This window comes from Palaemon carinicauda, chromosome 21, assembly GCF_036898095.1.
Source record: "Palaemon carinicauda isolate YSFRI2023 chromosome 21, ASM3689809v2, whole genome shotgun sequence".
Lineage (NCBI taxonomy): Eukaryota > Metazoa > Arthropoda > Malacostraca > Decapoda > Palaemonidae > Palaemon > Palaemon carinicauda.
In genome coordinates this window covers 556,498-568,997 of record NC_090745.1, presented here as the reverse complement: position 1 = coordinate 568,997, position 12,500 = coordinate 556,498, and the positions used below count along the sequence as shown (strand labels likewise).

Here is a 12,500-nt window from a genome sequence, read left to right as displayed (position 1 = left end):
GAGTTTATTATAGAACACTCTCCTTTATATACAAAACCTCAAGGCAACAAAAAATTTCATGTTCAAAACAGACACCGTTACCGATGATAAAAACAGACATATTTTTTCAGGTTCTTTTTAGTGCGAGGGAAGAGCGAAGATACAAGCATAATATATACACAAAATGAACTATGTACGATCGTGTGACACACGGTTGGTGCAATTTCAAGGATATGCCTTTATTGACAATCGTCTAAAATCTTAATGCTATGTAGGCCTGGGTTAACTGATTCTACTTTTGATGGTTGTGTATTTATGAAAACCATCAATCTAATAATCTTAACTATCTGTCTATCTATCTATCTTTCTGTCTATAGATCTATCTATCTATCAAAGTACAGCTGGACATATAAATTCCTAGCACACTTCCCTCTGAGGAAAAGAACCCTCCCACCCCTTAAGCTGGAATCACACTAGGCATCTTTTCGCTAGCAACAAGCCCTTGCTGCCCAAAATGGAAAACGTGAGAGCTTGTTGCTCGAGATATTGGCTTCCCAACTGGATGGAAGCAGCGAGCACAAACCGCGAGCATGTCATCGGATTTAAACAAACAAGATGGCTGCTGCAGATAGAACGTGCTCTTGCTTGGCAATCTGGAGTCTAACAAGCCTCAAGAGATAATAAAAATCTGCTTTGTTCATCCTGTGGTAGTTGTAGCTGCAACATTTAGAATATTTCTGGGCGCCATGTTGATGTCAGCTGATCTGTTTTGTTTACACTTTTTCCTATTTGCTCCTCGAACCGCGAGATCGTAGTGTTTACACTACAACGTTTTCGCTCGCTATCATTGGCTTGAGATTGGCGAAAACCTCGAGCAAGAAATGACTAGTGTGATTCCACCATTACTCTGTGGCTAGTAGGAAGAGATGGCAGAGGAAGTGGGCGGGGCTACACACAGGAACTTGCCGCTCAGTTATGGTGTCAGAGGGAGGTGTGCTAAGAATTCCTGTGTCCAACTGTACTTAAACATGTTTGGCTTTGTAGGTTTTGATAGATCATTAGATTTCTTCGCTTAGTAGATAGTTTGAAGAGTCCTGGACATTGAAAGAATTTAGGATTCAATGTTTCAAGTAATAGATGTCATATAACGGAAATAGACAAAAACCAGAATGGCCAATCGAACAAAAATAAAGAAATCTAGAATAATTCATCACAAAGAAAATAAAATTAGAATAAGCGAAATTCCTCTTCAAATAGAAAAAATCTTTGAATTAGAAAAATAGTAGAATGATTAACTCCTCCACATACACATTCTGTATCAGGACGAATGCCATGTTATGCAATTCGTTATGTAATTGCCGTAGTAATGACTGTAATCATTGGTATTTAGGGACCTAATGTAAAGAAAAACGCATTCCAATAACAAGGAAGTAATTTTCTTTTACATTAGGTACACAGCATTCATATTGGCGACCATGATGGATGTTTGTGTATGCCTAATATGGCACAGATAAAAGAATCATTATTATTATTATTATTATTATTATTATTATTATTATTGTTGTTATTATTATTATTATTGTTATTATTATTATTACCTAAACTACAACCCTAGTTGGAAAAGCAAGATGCCATAAGAGCAGGGCTCTATTATTATTATTATTATTACCTCCGCCAAGCGGCGGAGGTTATGTTTTCGGTTCGGTTTGTTTGTTTGTTTGTTTGTTTGTTTCTCTGTTTGTCTGTCTGTCTGTGGACAACGTAGAGGCCACATTTCTACACGGAATCACTTCAAACTTGGCCAAGTAGTTCCCCAATGTGTATGGAAGAACTGATTAAATTTTGGTCAAGGTCACCCCAAGGTCAAGGTCACAGGGGTCACTGGTGTCACTATGACATAAGTGGCCATATCAAGAGACAGAAATAAAGCACTGACTTTTGCATAAGCCAACAGGGAAGTCCTAGTCCAGGCGCAACCCATGGGTGATGTTCAAATTTATAAAGGTCAAAGGTCAAGGTCATATTGGTGCATTATATCAATGTCATATTAAGTATCAGTGGCAAAAGTCCTTCAACCTCAGTGTCAGGTAACTGCCAAGGCCATTGAATGGTTAAGCTAAATTAAAGGTCAAACGTTACTTGAAAGTCGAAGTCACATCAATTCATGATTCTAGGACATATGGCGCTCTAGGTCACCTTGGCGGAGGTATGTCCTCTACGAGGACCATGTCCGCGTTCAGGACTTGCTCACTTGTTATTATTATTATTACTTGCTAAGTTACAACCCTGTTTGGAAAAGCAGGATGCTATAAGCCAAAGGGCTACAGCAAGGAAAATAGCCCAATGAGGAAAAGAAATAATCCTGTAAAATTCTTTATAAGAAAAATTTTATTGATTTTTTTATAATGTAAAAGTCAATTTAAAAGTAAGACATTATTATTACTATTATTATTATTATTATTATTATTATTATTATACTATATTTATGATCATGTGAAATTTTATACAAGAAAATCTTTTGATATTTTTTTTTATAATGTAAAAGTCAGTTAATAGAATTTAAAAGGATGACATTATTATTATTATTATTATTATTATTATTATTATTATTATTATTATTATTATTATTACAGCCCTATTTGAAAAAAAAAGTAAGGTGCTATAAGCCCAAGGGCTCCAATAGGAAAAAAAACAGTCAGGAAAGGAAATGAAACAGACAGACTAGTTTACCTGAGTGTACCCTCAAGCAAGAGACTTCTTAGAATACCTTTAATATATTTGAGTAATTCAGTCGTATGAAGAACGACTAGTAATCCAGCGAAATTTTCAAGCAAAAATTCATTGTTTTGAAATTCTTTTTTAAAATGTGAAAATCAATTGACAGAATTTAAAAGGGGGACATTATTATTATTAGGTAAGTTACAACCCTATTTGGAAAAACAGGATGCTATAAGCCCAAGGGCTCCAACAGGGAAAAATTAGCAACTTTAATGAATATCAATAAAAGAATTTCAAACAACTTGCTTTCAAGAATCACCTGAAATTAGTATTGTTTCCAGAAACTTGGCCTTGAGAAAGAAATTGTACTACTAGTACCATAAGTTTAAAGAGTAAGAAAATCGAGATTTTTGCCTTCAATGTGCCCCAAGCAAACATCCCGTGACACGCAAGAATTAAAAATGAACATAGAAATGACACTAGGAAGTCTGAATGGATTGTGGTACATACAGTGCACATAAAAGGCTACTCTCTTTGAAAACAAAGTGCCTTCTATTTGCAAGGTTGTGGTGGCCTGGTGGTAGCGACATTGCCTGGTGATTGCCAGACTGGGGTTCGAATCCCGCTCAAACTTGTTAGTTCCATTGTTCCCTGCAACCTCCTCATTCTTGTGAGCTAAGTATTGGGGCGTTTGGGGGAGCCTTTAGGTATATCTGCTGAGTCATCAGCAGCCAATGCCTAGCCCTCCTTGGTCCCAGCTTGGGCGGAGAGGTGGCTTGGCTTCTGCTCATATGTAATATGGTCGGTCTCTAGGTCATTGTCCTGCTTGATAGGGCAATGTCACTGTCCCTTGCCAGTGCTATTCATGAGGGGCCTTTAAACCTTTAAAATTATTAGCTCCAGCGATTATTGCTGTTCGTGGTGTGTTTAACATGGTTGGCCCAGGCAAAATCTAATATATATATACATATATATATATATATATATATATATATATATATATATATATATATATACATATACATATAAATGTACAGTTGGACACAGAAATTCCTGGTACACCACGCTCTGAAGAAGTACAGCCTTTCTCACCTATACTGGGTTAGCAAGTACCCAAATAGATAGTGTAGGGAGAGATAGCATCAGAGCGGAGCAACGCACAGGAACTCTCCACTCAGTAAGAGTGTGGCAGTGTGCATTTCCTCAGAGTGATACGTACTAGGAATTCCTGTGTCCAACTGTACCTGTACATTGTATACGACCTTGACCTAGCTGTGATCACACTCTCCTTATAACGAATCTTGATTCTGTATGATGAATAACAAATGAAAATGTCGTGAAAAATAAAATGAAAAATCATAACTATACTCAATTTTTTTTAATGAGGTGCATTTGCACCGACTCATAGCGGTGCCCTTTTAGCTTGGAAAAGTTTCCTGCTATCTGATTGGTTAGAATTATCTTGTCCAACCAATCAGAGATCAGAAAACTTCTCCGAGCTAAAAGAGCACCCCCTGCGAGTCGGTGTAAATCTGCCTCACTAAAAATAATTGACTATAGAGAGATATCATTGTTGGGTTCTGATGATTTATGTATCATAAAATATATCAGTACATCGTTCTGGTATGATAAAATACATCATTACATTTATGAATACTTGATTAATATTAATAGATTATTGTAGTAACTGTTATGCAGACGGAAACGGTGAGCTTCACCATGATGAAGTTTACTTAGTAAGTGTAAGCAGCATATTGCCAACAAGTCGAATCTAGAGAGGCCCTGTTTGTTAAGCTTGGTTAGAGACACCATATTTGTTAAGCTTGCCTAAAGATACGACCTTCTTTGTAAAGCTTGGCTAGAAAGACGACCCTGTTAGTTCAGCGTGAATAAAGTCCCTCTTTGATGAGCTTGGACAGAGAGACCGTCTTATTTTAAGCTTGGTTAGACACACCATATTTGTTAAGCTTGCCTGGAGATACGACCGTCTTTGTAAAGCTTGGGTAGAAAGACTACCATTTGTTAAGTTGGCTAGAGAGACGACCCTGTTTGTTAAGTTTAGCTAGAAAGGCCCTCTTAATTAAGGTTGGTTAGAGACACCATATTTATCCAGTTTGGCTAGAAAGACGACCCTCTGTAAATCTTGGCTAGAAATACGACCCTGTTTGTTCAGCTTGGCTAGAGACGACCCTCTTTGTAAAGGTTGGCTAGAAAGACGACTCTGTTCAGTTTGGTTAGAAAAACTACCCTCTTTGTAAATCTTGGCTAGAACTACGACCCTGTTTGTTCAACTTGGCCTGAGACGACCCTCTTTGTTCAGCTTGACTAGAGAGACAACCCTGTTTGTTAAGCTTGGCTAGAGAGACGACCTTGTTAGTTACGCTTGGTTAGAGAAACGTCCCTGTTAGTTACGCTTGGCTAGAGAGACGACCCTGTTTGTAAAGCTTGGCTAGAAAGGCGACCCTCTTTGTAAATCTTGGCTAGAAATACGACCCTGTTTGTTAAGCTTGGCTAGAAAGACGACCCTCTTTGTAAAGCTTGGCTAGAAAGACGACCCTCTTTGTAAAGCTTGGCTAGAAAGACGACCCTCTTTTTTAATCTTGGCTAGAAATACGACCCTCTTTGTGAATCTTGGATAGAAAGACGACCCTCTTTGTGAATCTTGGCTAGAAATACGACCCTCTTTGTGAATCTTGGCTAGAAAGACGACCCTCTTTGTGAATCTTGGCTAGAAAGACGACCCTCTTTGTAAAGCTTGGCTAGAAAGACGACCCTCTTTGTAAAGCTTGGCTAGAAAGACGACCCTCTTTGTAAAGCTTGGCTAGAAAGACGACCCTCTTTTTTAATCTTGGCTAGAAATACGACCCTCTTTGTGAATCTTGGATAGAAAGACGACCCTCTTTGTGAATCTTGGCTAGAAATACGACCCTCTTTGTGAATCTTGGCTAGAAATATGACCCTCTTTGTAAAGCTTGGCTAGAAAGACGACCCTCTTTGTAAAGCTTGGCTAGAAAGACGACCCTCTTTGTAAAGCTTGGCTAGAAAGACGACCCTCTTTGTAAAGCTTGGCTAGAAAGACGACCCTCTTTTTTAATCTTGGCTAGAAATACGACCCTCTTTGTGAATCTTGGATAGAAAGACGACCCTCTTTGTGAATCTTGGCTAGAAATACGACCCTCTTTGTGAATCTTGGCTAGAAATATGACCCTCTTTGTAAAGCTTGGCTAGAAAGACGACCCTCTTTGTAAAGCTTGGCTAGAAAGACGACCCTCTTTGTTAAGCTTGACTAGAAAGACGACCCTTTTTGTTGAGCTAGGCTAGAGACACGACCCTCTTTGTAAAACTTGGGTTGAAAGACGACCCTCTTTGTAAAGCTTGGCTAGAAAGACGACCCTTTTTGTTGAGCTAGGCTAGAGACACGACCCTCTTTGTAAAACTTGGGTTGAAAGACGACCCTCTTTGTAAAGCTTGGCTAGAAAGACGACCCTTTTTGTTGAGCTAGGCTAGAGACACGACCCTCTTTGTAAAACTTGGGTTGAAAGACGACCCTCTTTGTAAAGCTTGGCCAGAAAGACGACCCTGTTTTTTCTGCTTGAATAGAGTCCTTGTTTCTTTAAGCTCGAGTAGAGAGACCCCTCTTTGTTAAGCCTGGCAAGGCAGTCAAATGCGTTTACCCACTTTCTAATTAACAAACCATTAAACACTTCACGTCATCGCCATAACTGCCAACGGAGACTATAAGTCCTGACCTTCGGACACGCTCTTGGCGTGATCATGCTCCCTTTCGGTCGTTACCAAGGTCGTTAAAGCACTTGAAGATGAATTATTTCTCTCTCTCTCTCTCTCTCTCTCTCTCTCTCTCTCTCTCTCTCTCTCTCTCTCTCTCTCTCTCTCTCTCTCTCTCTTTCGAGGCATTGTATTAATTGCCACGTATTTTCCCTTGCGGTATTATTATTATTATTATTATTATTATTATTATTATTATTATTATTATTATTATCAGCTAATATTACTAGAGTTTAACTTGGTGATGCAATTTCTTTAGTAATTTTTAGCAGTTTTAAAGGTTCACTTTTTCCGATTATTCATTTATTCCACAAAAGTTCATGAAGTGTTGTATATTTTATAAATATTTTAGATTAAATAAGAAAACTTTCCAGAAATATATTTAGACATCTTCCTGTATCAATAAAAACATTCCAAGACGTCTTCATATATCAGTAAAGACTTTATTTATCAGTACAAACTTCCCAAGACATCTTCCTGTATCATCAAAAACTTCTCAAGACATCGTCCTATATCAGTAAAAACATCCCAAGACATCTTCCTATATCAGTAAAAACTTCTCAAGACATCTTCCTATATTAATAAAAACTTCCCAAGATATCTTCCTATATTAATAAAAAATTACCAAGACATCTTCCAATATTAGTAAAAACCTCCTGTATCAATAAAAAACATTCCAAGACATCATCCTATATCAGTAAAAACACTCCAAGACATCTTTCTATATCAGTAAAAACACCCAAAACCATGTTTCTATATCAGTAAAAACACTCCAAGACATCTTTCTATATCAGTAAAAACACCCAAAACCATGTTTCTATATCAGTAAAAACACTCCAAGACATCTTTCTATATCAGTAAAAACACCCAAAACCATGTTTCTATATCAGTAAAAACTTCCTATATCAATAGCGTCCCAAGATATCTTCCTCTATCAGTGAAAACATCCCAAGACATCTTCCTATATCAGTAAAAACACCCATAAACATCTTCCTATATCAGTAAAAACTTCCTATATCAATAAAAACTTCCCAAGACATCTTCCTCTATTAGTAAAAACTTCCTATATCAATAAAATCTTCCCAAGACACCTTCCTATATCAGTAAAAACATCCCAAGACATCTCCCTATATCAGTAAAAACTTCCTATATCAATAAAAACTTCCCAAGACATCTTCCTCTATCAGTAAAAACATCCCAAGAAATCTTCCTATATCAGTAAAAACATCCCAAGAAATATTCCTATATCAGTAAAAACACCCAAAGACATCTTCCTTTATCAGTAAAAACTTCCCAAGACATCTTCCTATAACAGTTAAACCTCCCAAAATTATTCAGGTGATATTCCAGGAATGCCACATGAAAAAAAGGGGGGGGGGCGATCTCAAGAATTATTCATCTCCACAAAAAGTCCCTTAATTTACAGGACACCAACAATTACAGAAAATTACTAACCCTAGTGGAACACTTTGGGGAACATGCCCTCCCCCCCCCTTCCCCACCCCAAGGGGGAAAAATAACCTTGCGTGTTGCAGAGTTATCCGTAGATCAAGGTACATTTCTGAGTATGCCAAAGGCGGATTCGTTTAGGCGAAGCAAAAGGCTCTTTTCAAACAGCGCGAGTTAAGGGCTCGGGCAGACTTTAATCATGGCGTTAAAAGCCTTTTGTCGGCTTGGTGTAGAGTATTTGAATGACGTATAGAAAGGCAGTATTAGTGTTTTTTATTTATTCTGCACTACAGTTTTAGTTTAGATTATGGAGAGCTTTTTTTTTATTAGAACTGTTCTAAGGAGTATGTTTTAGAGAGTATTCATAAATGTTAAGGAAAATTAATTGAATAAAGAATATTTGGTTTTGAACTTATAAATCAAATGTAACAGTTATAAATTTATGAAAATAACAAAATAAAATCACATTAAAAGCTTAAGATAATTATGGAAAATTTTATCTGTATTTGTAGTATAAAAGATCGAATAATGAAAAAAGGCTTCTCTTAAATATACAGGACTTCTTCTTCTTCTTCTTCTTCTTCTTCTTCTTCTTCTTTGTCTACATCTTTTCTCACTTCTATATGGGGTCGATGTTTCTGGTCAGCTTTCTCCATCTACCTCTGTCCCATTTAAAGTAAAAATGTCTTGAAAATATAAAAAAGTACCATAATGACGTATTGCAATAGCGTAAAAGGGCGTAGCCTAAAACGTATGCGTGCTAAAAACTAGCATGCAATTCTTTGCAATGATAGACAGCCGATTCTTTGCAATATGCAGAAGTCACTTTCGCTTTCCGTCTGCATCTTCTATAGATAGATAGATAAATAGATAGATAATTTATTGACCACAGCTATAAAGTTTTATCATATATAGATAACGTATAACAAAATGCCCACAAGTTACCCGTTTACAATTATTCATGATCAAACAACTTAAGTCAACACAATAACAACATATAAAAGAACATAGACAAAATATTATACAAATAAGAAAACAAAAGATGAAATGGCCTACCACATCAAGTGTGCACCTTCAAAATCTCATGGATTAATTAACATATCTTATAATGGCATTGAAAATGTTATAATATTGTTTCGTTTAAGTTAATTTTTGGTGTTATAGTTGTTGCAATTACTATTATAGTTGTTATAAAGAATGGTGTTGTTGATTTTGTTATTGTTTGTATTACTACTAGTGTATACGACCCGGCAGAATGACGGCTAGGTATTTAGATATGCATACACACACAGATTCAACCCTTTCCACCTCCCTCCCCCTTTCCTAACTACAACACGGCAGTTAGGGCAATTTGTAGGAGATTGTTGTTTTCCTATTGGTTGCCGTTTAGCGTGATATATATATATATATATATATATATATATATATATATATATATATATATATATATATATATATATGTGTGTGTGTGTGTGTGTTTATATATGCATATATATATACATATATATAATATTTTTATTATTATTATTATTATTATTATTATTATTATTGTTATCATTATTATTACTAGCTAAGCAACACCACTAGTTAAAATAGCAAGATGTTATTGCGGCCAAGGGCTCCAACAAGGAAAAATAGCCCAGTGAGGAGAGGAAATAAGGAAATAAATAAACGACATGAGAAATAATGAACACACACACACACACACACACACACACATATATATATATATATATATATATGTATATATATATATATATATATATATATATATATATATATATATATATATGTGTGTGTGTGTGTGTGTGTGTGTGTGTGTGTGTATCAGATATTTGCTCTTTATTATATGATAACATTGCTTCAGTTCGTACCTGCAGTATCATTTCCTTACTCTCTGCCGTAACTTCTACTCCTACTATCATGATTCATAACATTATTATCACATTTGGATGAATGACTCAACTGTCACTAACGATCTCTCTAACCTCACTGAGGACTTAGGTGCGTGATAACATTCTATCTTTCCTTTAAAATCAAAGCTGGTTCGGCTCTCACCGTAATTCTCTCCCTTAACTGCATAATCCGGTTTGATCCGGTTTCGACTGGCTTCTCTTTTGGCTTGAGGTTGTCTATCCGGTTTGATCTGGTTTCGACTGGCTTAGTTGTGGCTTGAGGTTGTCTATCAGGTTTGGTCTGGTTTCGACTGGCTTAGCTTGTGGCTTGAAGTTTTCTATTTGGTTTGATCTGGTTTCGACTGGCTTCTCTTTTGTCTTGAGGTTGTCTATCCGGTTTGATCTGGTTTCGACTGGCTTAGTTGTGGCTTGAGGTTGTCTATCCGGTTTGATCTGGTTTCGACTGGCTTAGCTTGTGGCTTGAAGTTTTCTATTTGGTTTGATCTGGTTTCGACTGGCTTCTCTTTTGTCTTGAGGTTGTCTATCCGGTTTGATCTGGTTTCGACTGGCTTAGTTGTGGCTTGAGGTTGTCTATCCGGTTTGATCTGGTTTCGACTGGCTTAGCTTGTGGCTTGAAGTTTTCTATTTGGTTTGATCTGGTTTCGACTGGCTTCTCTTTTGTCTTGAGGTTGTCTATCCGGTTTGATCTGGTTTCGACTGGCTTAGTTGTGGCTTGAGGTTGTCTATCCGGTTTGATCTGGTTTCGACTGGCTTAGCTTGTGGCTTGAAGTTTTCTATTTGGTTTGATCTGGTTTCGACTGGCTTCTCTTTTGTCTTGAGGTTGTCTATCCGGTTTGATCTGGTTTCGACTGGCTTCTCTTTTGTCTTGAGGTTGTCTATCCGGTTTGATCTGGTTTCGACTGGCTTCTCTTTTGTCTTGAGGTTGTCTATCCGGTTTGATCTGGTTTCGACTGGCTTAGTTGTGGCTTGAGGTTGTCTATCCGGTTTGATCTGGTTTCGACTGGCTTAGCTTGTGGCTTGAGGTTGTCTATCCGGTTTGATCTGGCTTTGATTGGCTTAGCTTGTGGCTTGAGGTTGTCTAACCGGTTTGATCTGGCTTTGATTAGCTTAGCTTGTGGCTTGAGGTTGTCTATCCGGTTTGGTCTGGTTTCGACTGGCTTAGCTTGTGGCTTGAGGTTGTCTATCCGGTTTGATCTGGCTTTGATTGGCTTAGCTTGTGGCTTGAAGTTGTCTATTCGGTTTGATCTGGTTTCGACTGGCTTAGCTTGTGGCTTGAGGTTGTCTATCCGGTTTGGTCTGGTTTCGACTGGCTTAGCTTGTGGCTTGAGGTTGTCTATCCGGTTTGATCTGGCTTTGATTGGCTTAGCTTGTGGCTTGAAGTTGTCTATCCGGTTTGGTCTGGTTTCGACTGGCTTAGCTTGTGGCTTGAGGTTGTCTATCCGGTTTGATCTGGCTTTGACTGGCTTAGCTTGTGGCTTGAAGTTGTCTATTCGGTTTGATCTGGTTTCGACTGGCTTAGCTTGTGGCTTGAGGTTGTCTATCCGGTTTGGTCTGGTTTCGACTGGCTTAGCTTGTGGCTTGAGGTTGTCTATCCGGTTTGATCTGGCTTTGATTGGCTTAGCTTGTGGCTTGAAGTTGTCTATTCGGTTTGATCTGGTTTCGACTGGCTTGGCTTGTGGCTTGAGGTTGTCTATCCGGTTTGGTCTGGTTTCGACTGGCTTAGCTTGTGACTTGAGGTTGTCTATCCTGTTTGATATGGTTTCGACTGGCTTAGCTTGTGGTTTGAGATTGTCTATCCGGTTTGATCTGGTTTCGACTGGCTTAGCATGTGGCTTGAGGTTGTCTATCCGGTTTGATCTGGTTTCGACTGGTTAAGCATGTGGCTTGAGGTTGTCTATCCGGTTTGATCTGGTTTCGACTGGCTTCACTTGTGGCTTGAGGTTGGGTATCCGGTTTGATCTGGTTTCGACTGGCTTAGCTTGTGGCTTGAGGTTGTCTATCCGGTTTGATCTGGTTTCGACTGGCTTAGCTTGTGGCTTGAGGTTGTCTATCCGGTTTGATCCGGTTTCGACTGGCTTTGCTTGTGGCTTGAGGTTGTCTATCCGGTTTGATCCGGTTTCGACTGGCTTTGCTTGTGGCTTGAGGTTGTCTATCCGGTTTGATCCGGTTTCGACTGGCTTAGCTTGTGGCTTGAGGTTGTCTATCCGGTTTGATCCGGTTTCGACTGGCTTAGCTTGTGGCTTGAGGTTGTCTATCCGGTTTGATCCGGTTTCGACTGGCTTAGCTTGTGGCTTGAGGTTGTCTATCCGGTTTCATCTGGCTTCTCAACACTCTTCCTCGGGATCTTTCGGATTCGGATGCAGGTTTCCACCTTGGCTCACCAGTCGTTTTTCTTCCCTTCTCAAACATTCTTCCCCTAATCTCTTATCAAATGCTTTTTTTTTTTTTTTTTTTTTTTTTTTTTTTTTTTTTTTTTTTTTTTTTTTTTTTTTTTGCTTTAAATGTCCGTCATATATAGAATCTGTTTCTTAACGAAGTCTACATTAATTAAGTGTTTTTCCTCCCGTTTAGTATATAATATGATTGTGGCTCCAGCATATTCCAGCGTTATTCAAAATGTCAATTTACGGTACTTGGTAAGACTGGATACGC

The 12,500-nt window shown here is 38.1% G+C and overlaps 2 protein-coding genes across 2 annotated transcripts in view; both read right to left on the bottom strand.

Moving 5' to 3' along the window:
• The window catches only part of LOC137615516 (nucleolar protein dao-5-like), a 23,613-nt gene extending 15,025 nt beyond the window's left edge, over positions 1-8,588 (bottom strand). The window contains exon 1 of the mRNA XM_068345430.1: positions 8,488-8,588. Coding sequence (XP_068201531.1) covers positions 8,488-8,588 — 101 coding nt within the window. The remainder of the gene's footprint in view (positions 1-8,487) is intronic.
• A 2,186-nt stretch (positions 8,589-10,774) lies between these two features.
• Positions 10,775-12,500, bottom strand: part of LOC137615515 (nucleolar protein dao-5-like) — a 1,762-nt gene continuing 36 nt past the window's right edge. The window contains exons 1-3 of the mRNA XM_068345429.1: positions 12,477-12,500; positions 11,777-12,139; positions 10,775-11,668 (exon numbers count right to left, since the gene is read on the bottom strand). The exon at positions 12,477-12,500 is cut by the window's right edge and continues 36 nt beyond it. Coding sequence (XP_068201530.1) covers positions 10,775-11,668; positions 11,777-12,139; positions 12,477-12,500 — 1,281 coding nt within the window. The remainder of the gene's footprint in view (positions 11,669-11,776; positions 12,140-12,476) is intronic.